The sequence below is a fragment of the Chenopodium quinoa genome, unplaced genomic scaffold (assembly GCF_001683475.1).
Source record: "Chenopodium quinoa cultivar QQ74 unplaced genomic scaffold, ASM168347v1, whole genome shotgun sequence".
Lineage (NCBI taxonomy): Eukaryota > Viridiplantae > Streptophyta > Magnoliopsida > Caryophyllales > Amaranthaceae > Chenopodium > Chenopodium quinoa.
The window spans coordinates 1,051,581-1,068,931 of record NW_018745170.1 but is presented as its reverse complement, the minus strand read 5'-3'; the positions used below and the strand labels follow the sequence as shown (position 1 = coordinate 1,068,931).

Below are 17,351 nucleotides of genomic sequence, written 5' to 3'. Positions count from 1 at the left end.
TGGGGTTTAGGGTTTATCGCTTCAATTAATCGATGAAAACGTCACAATTTCATATCAATTACTACATTACTTTGTCCATAACATTACTTTGAGTCACTAACACGGACTTACCCACACAAAGCAAGAAGATAAGTAAGAAAGAGATAGTGTCTAAGAGAAAAAAAGGACATAAAAACCTGTTAATTTATTGAAATAGAGGAGAAATTTGGAGCAATAAGATTAGATTAGATTAATCTAAAGAAAGTGAAAGGTGAAAGGAAAATGGAGGGAAATCTAATGAAGGATAAGGGAGGAGGCATGTAGCTGGGAAGGGCGGGATAATTAGGCGGTGAAAAGTAATTATGGGCTCCACAAACGAAAAAATTGGACGGATTCCGTTAGAGAATATTGATAGATAAAGTTTTTACATAAAACCCGGTATTTGTTCACAAAACAGAACATTTATGGGGTAGTTCCTAACACAATTTCCTAAAATATTAGTACATTTGTTAAGTAAAATCCACATGAATCAAATAAACCTAATGTCTTTCAATATCTTAGAGGTAGATTTGTCAATCTCTAACCTGACTTGTTAACCCGATTCGACTTGAATTTGATATGAATTTATCGAGAGATAACCCAAGTGACCTGAACTCGACTAGATTTGATCTATTATCATATTTTGCAATGATAATATGCTTTTACAATAAAACTTGAGATAGTTTTTTTTATAACACTACCCAAAATCTAATTTGAATTCGACCAGACATGTCTACTTTGAGGTGATTAGCAATAACGTTATTCCAACACCTTAATCTCATGAAAGTGGATTCCAAAATTTGCTCCATACCTCTCCTTCACTACCACAAACGATCCAAATTACTAAAATACCCCTCCCCCACACCAAAAAGAAAAACAAAAAGCCCGAAATCCACTTCAAACCACACGCTCACCAACGGCTACACTACACCAAAACTCCCCCAACCCAAAAAAATAAAAAACATAAAAAAACAGTTAAATAAAAACAAACATTACAAAAATAAATTATATTAAAATAAAATAAAATCTGAACCCTCTTTTTCTCTCTCATCCGAAAACCAAAACCGTTGCATTCCACAGTTCGTTGTCGTTGTTCAACTTTCTCTCTCCTCCAAAAAATGGCGACTACCTCTTCCCGGCGAACCGCCGACGGCGGTGGCGTCGGAGGGAAAATATTGAAGAACCGGCGAGTTCGAAGCACTCCGTATTCTCGACCATCTCCTTCTCCTCCGCCTTCCGACGACCCTGAAAACCCTAATTGGCTTTCTGGTTTGATTTATCCTGCAAAAGTCATTGCTTCTGGTGCTGGAAAGATTCTTTCGTTTTTCGCGAATGATTATTCGTCGTCGTCTTCTTCCTCTGATGGAAATTCTTCTGGTAATTTTGATTTTGTTGGATTTTTTGTTTTTGTGTTGTTGATTGTTTGAGGTTTGAGGATGGGGAAATGGAGGTGGTGAAAGAATGTTTGATGGTTTGATTGGTTTTATGTTTGTGTAGTTTGATTTTGTGGAAATTTGCTGAAGATTATGCATCTGAAAAGCCGTTTGAGATTTTAAAAATTTGTAATGTAGGAGTATTTTGATTGGGTGGAGGGGTATTCAGATTCGGGTTTCGGAATGTGTTGGATTATTGCTTGAATGTTATGCAAAGAGGAAACTTTGCATGTAATTTCTATTTTTGATGAATTTTTAAATTTCTACATTTGGTTAGCTTTTTATGGAGCCTTGGTAAAATTATCTGGTAGTCTTGGTTTGGTGGCCGGAGGTGTGACGAATGCCTCACGGCATTAATTTAATCAAGTTAGTCACTTTGTTATGGTTAGGGTCGGTGTGTTGACATTTGTGAAAGGAGTTGCCTGGATAAAGAGACGAGTGGCTGGTTTGCCATGTTGTTGGGGATTTCGAACATGGCCTTTATGGAGCTCATGCTCTCAAAGCTTGAAGTCATGTGCAATAAGAAATGGGTAGTGGCCTTTTTGAAGTCATGGCTTTTTGATGCATTAGAGTTGAATCGAAAGAGAAGACAGTGCAGAAGAATTAATAGCTACCTACAATAACAGAATAATGTATTAGATTGTCATTGGAATCTAGCTGATGAGGTGCAAAGTTTGTTTCATTTTTGTTCTAGGATTGATGTTTAAGAAAAAGCATAAAAATTTATAAGTTGAAACTTTCTCTCTTGGAGGAATAGTGTTACTCAAATATGTGATTATCAGAGTTAGAAGTAAAATGGTTGCTCTTGGCATAAATGGCTAGAGTAGTTGAGTTTCAAGTTAATATGAAGAAGCAAGGGCTGTGCTAGCTGTCAATTTGTCTCGTAGCCAGGTTTATTTCTGGAAGACTACAGATCAGAGTTGCACAAAGATGCAGTGTACATTGTACTATTAGGGGGTAGGCCACTTTATGAAAGGGGGGAGGGATGCAGATTTGATCCTCTGTCCTTGTATACCGGAAGGGAGGGGGGGGACTATTTTGCTTTTGTTTTCTATCACAGTATATAAGAGTATTAGGTTCTTAGGCTGTTGATGCTTGAAGATGTAATGTGTAGCAAACGAGGTTGTGCTCCTGTGCTTAAGATAGTCACTCCACCAAGTGCCATAGATCACATTTCTCATGAGTTGATGTGAATGTGAGACATATACCTTTACAGTGTTTTTATAATTAAATATGATATGATATCCTGTTTGTGTATTGTAACCATCTTTTCTAGGTTTTTCCAAATAGGTAAAGGATTGGTCGCTGTTTGCGGGTAAATTTTGAAATGAGCAACCATTTTTGGCTAGAAAAGCTGGCGAGTCGGCTATTCATAATTCAAGTTGTTTATTTATTCATTTATCCATCTATTTTGTTAATCTATGATTATGGCACTAAATTAATCCCAGAAACCAACATTACAGTTGGCCGAATTCATTTGTCGAACAATGCCTGAATGTATCCTTCATTCTACACTTGACAAATCTATATATTTTGTTATTGTTATTGTCACTCCCTTTGTTTTTTAATGTTTGCTTTTTTGCACAATTTTCAATGCAATATTATAGCTAATATATTTCAAGTTATTTATTACAAAAAATTATAAAATTTACATATTTGAAAACAAAAATTGAAATTAATCTAACAAAGATCCAACATGACTATTTTTGAAGAATAGAAAAGACATTATAGTATAAGATTCTATTTGCATTATAATCTTCCAAGATTTCAAATGGGACAAACAAAATTAAACAGAGACGGTATTATTTATTTATTTATATTAAACAATGACCTTTATTCGTTTGGTTAAAATTCTTGTACATTGTTAAATTGGTGCAAAGAGGCATTGGTTTGTTTTTCCTGATGCTTCCACAAGTTGATGGTTTGTCTCATCTTGATTCTTCTGAATGATTATGGCTTTCAGTTCTGTTAATTTGGAGTCATTATATTCTTTTTTTTTTTTTTTTTTTTTTTTTTTTTTTTTTTTTTTTTTACTGTCCAAGCATCCAGGGTATCTTAGCATAAGTAAAAAAACTTATATATTGTTATGTGCACCAGTCTTCATCATTGCTGCAGCTACATTGTGGGGGCTACTTTTCTTATTCTCTGCATTTAACTAGTGCTAAGTAGTGTGATTATATTCTGAAGTTTTTGTGGAGTGGATTGTTTATCTTTGTCTCTATCCGCAATCAAAACCACAGGATTTGTTTGATTTCAGATAATGATGACGAGGAGGAGAAGATTGGGAATGACATCTCATTTCAAGAGGATGATAGACTAGATAAGGTTAGATTCTATTTAATTCCTTGTTTTTTGCAATTCATAAGCCTTGATTTAATTTGTTTTAGTAATTTTATATAGCTGTATGAATATGTAAGCTGTTACATTTCATCCGCAGTTGAAGGTAATTTTTCTATTTTTGTAATCTATGATGGATGGTTGTGCAATTCTAGCCTTTATTTAGATTAATCTTTAGAGCTTTGATTTTGTACATACCCTTATGGTGGTTTGAGTTTTATTGCCCATGTTTTTATTAGGATTGTAAATTGACACCTTGTGTGTGCGCGCGTGCTTTGATTTTGTATATATCCATATGGGGGTTTGAGTTTCATGCCCCTGCTTTTATTAGGTGTGCATGTGCGTGTGTGTATCTTGGGGGGGGGGGGTTATACATATAATCTGGCCGAGGTTTTGGCACAATAGTTAGCAATCAAATTTAGGTTGCTTCAAGCTAATAAGGGTTTGTCCTTTGCTTACTTAGAGCTATAGTGTGCATTTGGGACTTGAATGGGTGTATTCTACTGTCCATAATTTGCCTCTTGTTACCTTTCATGAGTATTTGCAACCTCTAGCGGTACTAAAATTTAGGGCTAAGATGAGAGCTGACGTGTTGTATTTCATTTCTTAGGTGCTGTCTCTATCCAGCAAGAGTGATAATAAGCTTGCAATTGAACAGTTGGTTACTGAAGAGACATATTCAAGGTACAAAATTATTGCAGAATTCTGCTTATTTTTCTATTTGAAGCTTCTTGGTCCGCATGTACAATGTGTTTGGATAAGGATAATTTTAAGGAAAAGGGAGGGAAGAAAAGTTAAGGATTCATCTTTCCTCTTGGGACCTTTGGGTATGATTTGGGGGATGGGAAGGGTGCAAAATTGGAAGGGATCCATTTTCCTTCCTTTTTATTAAACCAAATCATTTCAATGAAAGATTTGGAAAAAATATGCAAGTTCACATCTTCCTTCCCCTAACCTTTGTTTTTGTTTACCCTTCGTCTATCCCCTATTCCCCTCCCTTTCTTTCCACAATATCTATTAATATTAGTTGTTTAGTAGGAAAATGATTTATTACTAATTGCAATTAAGTTATTCATGAAGTGAATGTGGTTTATGTATGACTATAGACAGTATTATTTGATTGTAGCTTTTTAAAAGGTCATTTCATTGACTCATATTCATGTTATGCCAAATATAAAATAACTGATTCCAATGTATTAGGGCCATACTCAATATACTAGAGTTGACAACATAGGACCCTACAGCTAGACAATGCACTATACTTATGCTCAAGGGCATATGCAGATATACTACTTAATGGACTATAGAATTGACAACATTAATGGTGGATGAATGGATCATGGATTAGTCTGTTCTCTGCATTGTTATATGCCACTAAATGCTGATAATTTTTTAATATAAGTTTGACAAGTGTTGGAAAAATGCCTTCTCTGCAATGTACTAGAGTAACTTTAGGAGGGGCAAATTGGGAAGTCTAGTATTATCAGGTTAATAGTCTTTATCATTAGTATAAATAGAGTGAGGGGAGAAAGGAGAAAGAGGCTGAATTTTTGGAGTAAATTCTTTGAGAGTTGTGACCTCAAGTCACTATTTTGAGAGTGGTGACCTAAAATCACTAATTTGAGATTTGTAGGCTAAACCTACTACCTTTTGTAAGAAGCCATCAGCAAGTTTTAATATAATTTCAAGCTTGCAGCCATAAATTTCTGCTCAATCATATAATTACACATATCAGATTTGCTACTCTATTACATACAATATATTTTGAGGCATTAAAAATGGCGATTTCCCTTTATGCCTTGGGGGATTGTAAATGCTTCTCTACTGGATTAATATGGCTTGACAGTTCCCTATTCTTTCATTATTCTTCTACGTTTTTCCCACTCACTGCCTTTATTAGATATATGATGTCTAACGTTTGAATTTGTATGATTATACTAACTATCTTAGCAAGCTTAAGAATAGTTTATCTCAAAATAGCAATACAATTACTTTATAAGCATACTTAAGGATATCATATGCATAATTGTTACTGGACATTGGCCTCAGGGCAACAATTGACTGAATCAACTTATTCCCCATTTTGCTGTCTGGCATTTACAGCAGATATGGTCGACTTCATATCTTTTTATCAGTTTACTCAACATTTAATTCTGTGATGATAGTTATACCATCTAATATGCTACAGTTCAATTTGGAGTTGTATGTTCATGTCAGTTGATGTTTTCTCTGACCAGGAAAGAAGCAAATGAATTGATAAAACTTGTCAGGTCTCGTATAGTGGACAGCAATGGAACTTTTGGTAAATTGCTTTGCAAGATTTTGATCCTGATATTGACAGCAATGTCTACGTAATTGCCTGATACAATTGTTTTTTTTTTTTCCTGTTTTTTTTTCCTCTAGGTGAAACTACTCCAAATATGCGGACCTCAGCAATTATGGAAGCCAGGAAATGGCTGCAGGAGAAAAGATCAGGCTCAAAGAAAAAGTTTCAGATGGAGCTTGATTCGGCAAATGTGGCGTCACCATTCCAAGTCAGTATCTTTTCTACAAATCTTGTCAATGTCTTTACGTTGATATGTTATCAAAATTTAACAAGGTTGCCTGGATGTTCAGCTTTTGTGTGTTGATTAACTGAATTTATAATCTGGATATACTCGTCTTTGACCTGCGTGTGTTTATGATTTACTTTGTACAACCTTATGTTTGCTGTATATGTTCATGAGTGTCCTAAACTTGGTTGCTATTAGGTTCTGAGTTACTGACTGATATGTGGGCATAGGTATTTTGGTATAATTGTTCAATTTTAATGCTTTCGAGGGTGGAAGTGCTGTGATGTCTGGAGGATTTCCTTATAACAATGTTACTCAGACAAAATGTTGTCTTATGTAATATGTATTACTATTTCGGCTATCTATATGAGCACACAGCAATTTGTGTTAAGGCTTGTTATTTTGAATTTTAATACCGGCTATGTATACCATTCGCGGGTAACATGCTATCATATCCTTTCATCGAACTAGATCTCCAGAAGTGAGAAGGGGTCCCCTGTGGATATGGCAAGATCATATATGCAGAATCGTCCTGCCTGGGCATCTCCGACTTTGAAGCAAGCTGAGGCTGGATCTTCATCACCGTTGGGCATGCTACATTTCAAGGAAGAAACACCGATGTCAACCTTACGCAGCTCTGAGGTATTATATTAGATTTTTGTTAACTTATCCTGCTGCCTTCAAAGGAACTCACGATTCAGTTACTTTTTATTGCTACTTTGACAATCATATTTTGAGAATGTTATGTATAATTGTGTTTCCCTGAATTTCTCCTACTTTAGGATTTTTTTTTTGCTTGAAGAGACAGAATGAGTTGTTAGGTTTTCCTTTGGGTGGTGTTTGTTTTTGTGGCAGTGTTATTTTTGTTTTTTATGCTGAAGATTTATTATTGTTTTGCTAAGAACATTTTTGCTTGCTGGTTACTCTCTCAAGTGATTGCCATTTTGTGTTTTAGATTTATACATATGGATTTAGGCTGGGTGAACAAAATATTTACGAAGTATTTCATATCCCTAGTGTGCTATGCTTAATATGAATTAGGAGAGACAACATTATCTTTTTTTTTCCTTTGTTTTTTTTCTTCTTTGGGGACGGTATTGGAGGTCATCGCCATTGGCCTCATAAAATTTGATGCCTTGTATCTTATAATGCTTGGCAAGTGACATTTGTCCCATTGTTCCAATTTTGAAGTACTTGACTTTGAACTCCTTTTCATTGTGCTAACTCACAAGGTAAGCCATAAAGGGGCATATCGCTTGCTGTCTTGGTGCTTGTGCTAAGGAAATCGACACACATCAAGTGAAAAGAGAAAAGTGCCTGCTTAATCCGCATTATAGGCTGGTTTAGCTCATGCTGTGATAGACCCGTTCAGCATGACACCCCTTACTTAAGCACATCCCAGGATTATTGGGGCGGGGACATATGCTCCCTAGAGTTAAAGAGGACGGGTGGACCTCTTCTTTAGCTCTTGCCCTCTTGCGTATTGAATTTCTTCCTTCCGAGCTTCATCTAGTCAACAGAGAAGGGGAATAGACCTTCAGTTGAGATATTTGTTTCTGGAGTTTAAGTACTCCTTAATTATAATATTTCAACTTGTTACGAGAAAATTATGTACTTAACCCACATCTTGAATACAGCTTTATGCATTTGGGAAATAAGTCTTTTTTTCTTGTCGTTTGCTCCTTTGAATTTCCATTCTCGACTTGTGTTTGGACTTGCATAAACGTTAGGTCCAGTAGGTTATTTCCAGCTTTACACGGATCAGGATATTTTTCTCTTAAAGCCTCTATGAGAGAAATCAATTAACTCGTAGTTGTGCTTATAGGTATTAAAGTTAGGACATAGGAGATTTATTTTGGTTTCTGCTTCTCCTTCAGTTCTACAATTTCTTACTTTTTCCCCCTTGTATACAATCTTCATATGAGGACATTTGACTTGTTCTTGTCGTACTCACTTGTGAGATTAATCTTTTGTCCAATCAGTAGCCAATCCTGCTTGTGATTCCTTTAGTTTTGTGAACGACTACTCTAGAGCTTCAATCTAATATTTTCTTTACTATCGTGGTTTGATTTACAATACATAGCACAGTTTATTATAGTACTTCTCAATCTGGTAAAATAGGTTGCCATCTAGAATTTAGAATAAGTATATGGTGTTTTTAATTCGTAAAATTGATACGGTCTTGTCTTGTCCTGTCCTTGCTTGATATAGTTTATGTCACAATCAATCATGTTTCATGTGATGCAGTCTTGCAATTTTGTTTGTGGGATTTTATATGATTGGTTTTTTTTTTTTTTTTTTTGGTATTGCTCCATTGAATTACTGATCATTATTGCTTCCTATTTCTGTTATCTTCAACATGTGTTTGAAGTATTACTTGTACTAAAAGAATAGTTAGTAACATATAGTTATTCCTCTTGTTAATTTTTTTTTTGGAATATTATGTGCGTGCAGATGAAAAGGAGTTCTTTTAAATCTGGTTCTTGGAATTTATTGGAAGAAATTCGAAGAGTGCGCTCTAAAGCTACAGAAGAGTTATTAGCTGCTGCACCACTGACAAAGACCATTCTGTTTTCTTCTGAAAGTAATCTGCCTCAAGATTCAGTGTTGAATAAAGCAGTTGAGGAAGGGGCAGGTCAGTTGTAAATCCTGTACTCGCTGGCATGTAGTTTCATTGAAGCATTTACTACAGCATTAAATGTAATGTGATGCGAGTATATTATCGTGACCCTAATGGAATATTACCTTTTGGACTAAATGATAGATATGGACTGATTTTAAGCTAAGCAATTTGCTTACTCTGCTTTCAACAGGACCTTTTAATCTTTAAACTAATTTTGACTCTATTTTCAGGCCCTGCAGAGTCTTTGCATGATAAGCCAGAAAATGAAACAAGTACTCTTTACAGAGTCAGCCAGGTTTGTACTTGATAGATCTGAAAAAAAATAAAAATAATTGTACTTATCTTTGGGGCAGATAAGAGGGAGGGAGGGGGGGGGGGGGGCGGCTGTCGGGTGTGATTGAGGGAAGTTTCTGGTTTGTATTGTATATATTTTGATTTTCTTAAAAATTGTGTTTTGAAGGAAGGTGAGGCTATTCAATCTGTGGAGCACCAAGAGTCCCAGGAAGCTGCTGGTAACACTTTTGTTCTCTTTAGGGCATTACTTATTAGTCAGCTGTATACACATAATGTTGGATGAAAAGAAAGAAAATACATGATGGGAAGTCAGCCTTTTTCTTTTTTTATGGTTGGTTTGATAATAAGAAAAAATGTGGAGCAAGTGTCTTATTTATGAAGGAAAAGAGGAATAGAACTTCTTCATTTGTAATCTACTAATGAGATTTTGTGTAAGGATTAAAGTATTGGCATATTTGGTAGTAGAAAAGCTTCGTTGACTATAATTTGGAACTGTTATAATTTTGTGCAAAGGATGTTAGCTTTTAGAAGCTGCTTCAATGATTCAGACTCCCAACCCCCCCTCCCCCCTCTCCTTTGGAGGACAGCAGTCCACCATGCTTGTTAAAGTAGAAATATATTAATAATCTGTTGTTTGTCGTCACCTAACTCTTATGTTATGCTACATGTGTTAGAGTTGACGCAGAATGATAATGATGAAGTGAAGCAGTTGAAGGACACAACAGCAGAAAATGGCTATGGGTGTTCTGCATCTGGGTGAGTCAGGCGTAACTTGTACACTTTCTTGAGAAAATTTTATCTATGTTCAAAAAAGAATTATAATGGAAAGAAAACCTTATCATATCCATATCTCATCTTTTGGACAGTTTGGCTCAAGGACAGGACACTGCTAATGAGGCAAGGCCATCTGAAGGAGAAAATGGGAATTTGGTTGATTCAAGCCAAGCAGAGCATGATATTCATATGGAAGATAACTTAAACCCTCAAGAGGAGCCAGTTATTGACATACCAACTGATGCTGTGGTTAATGGTTCCCCAAACAGCTCTAGCATGCAACAGGAGGAACTGTCACAAAATTTCAGCCAGCCGGTCGCAGGAGATAGCCCAGCATCCATAGTCAAGGACACACAAAAGGAGAGAAAATCGAGAGGTTACACACGGAGAGGCAGAGGAAAGGGTAAATGAATCACTGACTCCAAATTGTAACTCCATTTGTATCATGCCTTGTATGCTAGTGTAGACGTAATCTTAACGCAGATAGAGAGCATCTGTAGGGTTTGAACTTTGAAGCGGACTTGTAGCAGTAATTTATCAGCCTCCAATCAGTCCAATCGCGGTAATTATAGGTCCTTTGTAGTGGGCAATTTGTATCTCAGCAGAGTGCTTGATTACATGATGGTTTGTGTAGTTAATGGGATGATTCCCACATGATTTAATTTCTCAATGATTAGTCCAACATTTGGAAGCTTGAAAAACTCTTTAATCTTAATTTAAAGGAATAATTGCACGAATAATCTCAACTTTTGGTCTTATCCTCATCTTTTCATAGTTAGTTGGTAACTGTTTATAATTCTGTTAATTAGCCTTCTCCTTTCCTTATAAGCTGTCACATTAACTTAAATAAATAAAGGTATACCAAGTAGATAAATATATATTTAGTAAAATATTTTATTTGAAAATTACAAATAAACATGCATCGTACGGGTTTCATCTAGTTAATTATAAAGGGAGAACACACGACATTGCAAATTTTAGTCTCAACGATTTGAGGTCAGCCAATAAATAATTAATTAATTTTACTACAGCGATTAAGTAAATAGGCCAATTTCAGCATTTTATACGAGCAACCACCTAAAAATGTTTAAATACATGTACTTTTTATTTATCTATCTTTTAAAATAATACGGAGTAATTTCAATGTTCCTCCGTAGTATATGTTACGGAGTTAAATAACATACTAAGCGATGTGAACAAAAGAGTGAAAGACAATCCTCACTTGCAGTTGCATTTGGGAGAGCCTGAATCTTGGGATACAGTAGGAATGTAAAAGGTTTGAGTGAAAGTATTCACCTCGTAATTTAAGTGTTTTACCAACACCGGGAATTTATATTAGCTGCAATCCATTAAATGCTCAAATTAATCTTCTTTGATTGTATATTAATCCTCTGAGGCCTCTGTTTATCATTCAAAAAAGTTCAAATCACCAGCATACAGGGAGGTGCTTCCACAAGACATCATTGTCAACATACTCTTCCGGCTACCTTCAAAATCAATCGGGTGTGTGTCGAAGCCATGGAAGTCTCTTCTTTCACTTCCCCATTTCATTAAAACACACCTAGATAGAATCAAACATATCCCAACAACACAAGAATCACTCCTCCTTGTTTCCAATGATTCTGCTTCTTTCTATTCTGTCCATTTTAAAAATGCCCTTAACAGGAGTGAAGAAATCATTGTTTCTGCTAGCAAGCTTAATCTTAGTGATCACATTTATATTTGGACCGAAAGGAGTAATGTTGCCTCTTGTGATGGGTTGATATTGCTGAATAATGAACCATTTAACATATGGTTATTAGTAAATCCAACTACGACAGCCATGAAGGAGTTGCCTATCTCACCTTTTGTCTTTGTGATTGGGATAGTTGCAAAAATGCTGATAAATTTGCTTTCACGCTATGCTTTTTGGGAGTCCAAATCTCTGGGATTTGGGGGGACTGTTGCTTCCCTCTAACTGCCAGTTGTGTGAGTAAACTATATGTGCAATGTGCTTCTCAGTCAAAAATAAAAACATGATACGCAGGACTGATGTTTCTGATCAAAACACTTACAGCCTAGTAGAGGCTCGGTTTCACCGGTAGATATAACAATGTACACATAACATAGTTGCATATTTAATACTCTGTATATGAAAATTCTTCAGAAACAGTACAATGCCTAGTGGTTCCGAAACAAACCAACCTCATGGACCTTCAGGTCGTAAGATAGATAACAGCATGCACTATGCTTATTAGTCAAAATTAAAAAAAAAAAAAAAATAATAAATAAAAACATGAGACGCAGGTCCGATGCTTCTGATCAAAACACTTACAGCCATAAAGCTGGTAGAGGCTCGGTTACACCGTTGGATCTAACAATGTATACATTACATAGTTGCATATTCAATATATGAAAATTCTTCAGAAACAATACGAGGTCTAGTGGATCAGAAACTAACCAACCCCATGGACCTTCAGGTAGTATGAATGATAACAGCATATATGTAACTAAATAGTTGGGTTAGCAAATTACTAGAATGACAACATTAGTATGAAGAAGAAGTATGAAGAATATCGAAGCAAATAGTTCATCAGAATCTCAGCTATTTCATAATCACATAAGAGTGCATGAGGAAAACTTAGCAAATTTTGAGACATAATGTCATACAATCTACCTGGAAAAGAAGAAAAAAAGAAAAGATTGCAAGAACATTTGGATAGTGGTGTAACAGTACAAAAGTAAAACATTACAATTTTTTGATAGGAGAATGGCTGGCTAGTAGCAACTCCGATCCGTGTTCAAGATAGCGAGTCATTTCATCAAATAGGTGGTGTGCAAAAAGGATTGTGAAATTCACAGGACACGGAAATTAGTAATTATTCTTCATTGACAAACTAACAAAGCAATGCAATCCTTAAGTCTAGAAATACACTTATACAACAGAGATCAAAAAGTTGAACCAGAGTACGCGAATTTAATGGAAGGAATGTGTTGAATGTGGGGCCAGTCCTCTCCGGTTGGTTCTTGGCATCTTTCTCTCAGCTGTGCTGAACAATCCCAGACATCAAGCTCTCTAAGAGAGGTGAGTTGGGAAATCCAATTTGGCATTGATTCCACTTTTTTGCAATTGTAAATAAGAAGGGTTTGGAGGGCAGACAAGTACTGTATCCAATTGGGCACTTCTACCATCTCTGTAAGAGCTTCCAATCTCAATGTGCGAAGAGATTGACAAAAGGATACTCTTTCTACTTCTTCTGATTCATTCAAATTATCGCAACTGTAAATTGTTAACTCCTTTAAGGCAGAGAGATGCTCTAAACCTCCACTGACTACACTCTTCAATTTGTCGCAACCTCTAATTTGCAAGTACTTCAGGGAAGCCGAACAGCTACGAAACACCTCCATAGTTTCTCCCAAACTTTCCACCTTGTTGTCCTCAAATATGTCAAGCTTTGCACAATCATGAAAATAGTTCATGGGCAGTGAATTAAGCCATGCCACATTGTCGATTTCAACCTTCCTTAAATTGGGACCAATTTCATAAGGTGAGGCCTCTCCCCTTGATATTGGTATTATTTTCAATCTTTCATTGAATGAATATAATATTAGCTCTTCCAATGCAGGACACTCCAAAATAGCTGTTAGGTTTGGACATTCACCCAACCTTAATATTTTTAATTGCGGAAGTCGTAATTGTCCCAAATGCTGCAATTGCTGACAACTATAAAATTCTAATTTAACAAGATTAGGGAGAAAGGTTGCCAAGTTATAATTGTCCCTTGCCCAACTTGGCATTCTCACACCTTGATATCCAACCATACCAAATATCTTGAGATTAGAATGTGGCTGCAACTCCTCCATCACTGCTTCTTCATACTCCTTTCTTTCATTATTGGAGAAATCAATGTCCACTTCTTTCAGATGTCCATTGTTCCCCAGGCACCCACCTTCCTTTCCACCATTTATTTTATAACCTGTCTTCATATATCGAACCATGATATCAAGAGAACCTTTCAAGTTACTTAGAGCTTTTAGATCTTCCAGCCCTTCAAGTAAGTTATTCTTACTTGAACTCATGTCTCCCAACACAAACAAATTAAGAGTGTGAAGGCAACTCAACTTACGCATGCCCCTTGGCATATACCTCAGCTCAAAACAATATGTTAAATCCAAGACCCTCAACATAACCAACTTGCTCAAATCTTTTGGCAATTCTTTCAATTTTCTACAAGAACTTAAGTTTAAAGTCTGGAGAGTATACAGTTTTGTAATAGATCTTGGGAGAGCTTCTAATACTTCCAATTACCTACTAATGTGTGAGAGGTCTAGATACCTCAAGTGTATCAGATCACCTATTGAGCCCGGCAAACTCTTGATTCTTGACCCACGCAAGTCCAATGCCCTTAAATACTTCCAATTACCTACTAATGCAGCCACACAAAGCTGATCCATCTTGAATTCTTTATGACGAGAAGAAAGAAATGAACGTAGGGATCTGGAACTTTCATCACTACAATACGGCTCATTAGCACGAAGAAATGAACGTAGGTGGCTCTTCTTTTTAGTAAAAGAGAAATTATTTGTACGTCTAATAAGAGAGAGATGGCGAACTTTTTTGTCAACATCCCCATTCATGGTTTCCACTCTGCAAATCTCCTTTCCCACAACTTGTTGAGCAAGATCATGCATTAAATCATGTATCTTACATGATTCAATGCTACCATCTTCGTCTTTCTTCACGTCTTGCAAGAAACATCTCCGCAACAAGATCGAGAAATATTCCTCAGCAAGATCTTCCGGACTCTGAGGATCATCCAATGGGATGTAGCCATGTGCCATCCAAAGCCTTATCAGTGTATCCTTCTTCATCACATAATCTTTACGAAACACTGCACAATAACAGAAACAACTTTTCAGTGGGGATTCAAGCTGGTAGTAACTCAGCTTCAATGTAGGTATGATGCTATTTTTGCTTCTATTAATTTGCGCTAATCCCAACTTTTGAATTTTCAGCCAAATATTTTTTTCTTGGCCAAAGAGAAGACTTCCCACCACTCTAATTGCAAGAGGGACAAAAGCACATTCCTCTACAATATCTTCACCAATTTTGAGCAAGTCTTCGGGAGGGTTTGAGTGTTGTGATCCAAATGCTACTTTTTTAAGTAAACGGAATGAATCTTCCTTTGACAAGCCTTCTAGCTCATGCTTCAGACCCTCTCCTATGATTTCCGCAGTTCGATGTGAGCGCGTTGTAACCACAATCCAACTTCCAATCTGACCTCCCATCAAAAATTTCTTCAAATTCTGCCATTGCTCATAATTTTCAGTCCACACATCATCCAAAACAAGCAAGAATTTTTTCCCAAGAAGCTGTTCTCGAAGTTGTTTTTGCAGCACATCCATGGTAAAGTCCCCATTCATCTTCTTTCCACCTGTGGCCGACGCTAGAATCTTATCAAGAACCCCTTGCACATCCAACAACTCCTCATTCTCATCAGAGACACAAGTCCACACTTTTAATGGGAATGCAGTTGTGACTCTTTCATCGTTATACACAAGTTGGGCAAGCGCTGTTTTACCCAACCCACCAATCCCAACAATGGAAAGAAAAGAAACATTTTGCTGAACATTAGAATCAAGTAACACACCAACAATCTTCTCTAAATCAAGCCCTCTTCCAATGATGTCATCAGCTTCATACACATAGGAACAGGTCTCAGGCCTTCGATTCTTAATGAGCTTAGGATCAATGCTCAAGCTGAACCGCTTATCATTAGCAATAGCATCCAGCTTACTCTTGATCTTCTTCACCCCCTGAGTCATATTGTAAGCAGTACCAAACTTGGTAAAAAGAGAAAGCACACGAACCTTGATACCCTCGGTGAGCTGGTTCCGCTCAGCAAGAGTGACAAACTCATCGAAGAGATCATCGGCTTCATAAACTGCATCCTTGAGTTCTTCAATAAAGAGCCGTTCTTGTTCCGACAGCTCTTGCTTGGCCTCAGCATCCTTGAGCACGGCCTCTATTCTTATGACAGTGTCACGGAGTTCATTGAGTTTGGATTTGTAGTGAGCAGTGGAGAATATCTCTTTGAGCAGATCACAATCCAGCGCTGCTAACAAAGTTTGAGCAACAGACATGGCTGTTCCAATGTCCATTTTTGATTTGGTTTGCAGAAATTTGTGCGAGAAAGAGGAGAAGAGTGATAGTAAAAGTAGTAATGGTGAAAATGGGGTGATAACCAAATACCATCCAAGTAATTGTATTTCAACAGTTATCCTAACAACAGTAAGTGGTTCATATCATTTACATCTCAATTATTGAATCAACAAAGTCACTTTCAAGCAAGCTGTAATTGCTATTCCATTTTCACACTAGTGATACTACTGATGAGTGGGGACAACTTTATCAGTAAACTGTAATTTCTTCGAACTTTCGCTTTTAATAGTTTCACAGAATTTATGCCAAGCTAATTTTATCGAGGGAGACCCAGTTCTTGTATAATGGCATTTTGAAAAATAATGTTATCAATGTGAATCCTGATCATCTTGCTCTTTGCTGTGGCTGGTTTTAGTGTGGACGTTGTTTATCTACATTAGGATAACAACAATAAGTGGTTCATATCGTTTACATCTCAATTATTGAATCAACAAAGTCACTTTCAAGCAAGCTGTAATTGCTTCCACTTTTCCATGTTGACGTTGATTTTTAATTTGTCACACTTGTAAATAATTGTTATATTGAATTATTGATGAGTGGGGACAATTTTATCAGTAACTTATAATTTCTTCGACTTTTCCATGTTTATTAAGTTGCTTTTCCATTTTCACACTAGTGATACTACTGATGAGTGGGGGGACAACTTTATCAGTATGTTGTAATTTCTTCAACTTTTCCCTGTTTATAAAGTTGCTTTTCCATTTTCACACTAGTGATACTACTGAAGAATGGGGACAATTATATTAAGTTGTAATTTCTTCGAACTTTCGCTTTTAATAGGTTCATAGAATTTATGCCAAGCTAATTTTATCGAGGAAGCTTCACTTTCTCCTTATGAGAAATATTTTTGTTTTTTATAATAGCATTTTGGAAAATAGTGTGATGTTTTCACTTGTGAAAACCGCCTATGTATAATGGATGGAACTCTCAGATTTTGACACATAATCCATGAGAAACAAAACTTATTCCTCACAAATACGGATTATAATAGAATGAACGTATTGTGCAACAACATGAATTTTAAATAGATAAGTAAAATGAAAATTTAACAAGTGAATCGTGAAAAAAAATCATAATGTGTCGCTTAAAAAATAGAGGGAGCAAACTTTTAATACGGA

At 36.2% G+C, this 17,351-nt stretch overlaps 2 protein-coding genes across 2 annotated transcripts; one reads left to right on the top strand and one right to left on the bottom strand.

The window, feature by feature from the left end:
- Positions 1–640: 640 nt before the first annotated feature.
- Positions 641–10,777, top strand: LOC110710149 (protein KAKU4-like). The gene is made up of 11 exons (XM_021888407.1): positions 641–1,395; positions 3,709–3,776; positions 4,399–4,472; positions 6,026–6,090; positions 6,192–6,322; positions 6,812–6,982; positions 8,795–8,975; positions 9,194–9,258; positions 9,424–9,475; positions 9,932–10,013; positions 10,124–10,777. Exons 1-11 carry the CDS (start codon positions 1,137–1,139, stop codon positions 10,440–10,442), a joined length of 1,467 nt encoding a protein of 488 aa, XP_021744099.1. The 5' UTR covers positions 641–1,136; the 3' UTR covers positions 10,443–10,777.
- Positions 10,778–14,315: 3,538 nt separating this feature from the next.
- Positions 14,316–16,154, bottom strand: LOC110710214 (putative disease resistance protein RGA3). The gene has a single exon (XM_021888486.1). It carries the CDS (start codon positions 16,152–16,154, stop codon positions 14,316–14,318), a length of 1,839 nt encoding a protein of 612 aa, XP_021744178.1.
- Positions 16,155–17,351: the final 1,197 nt, after the last annotated feature.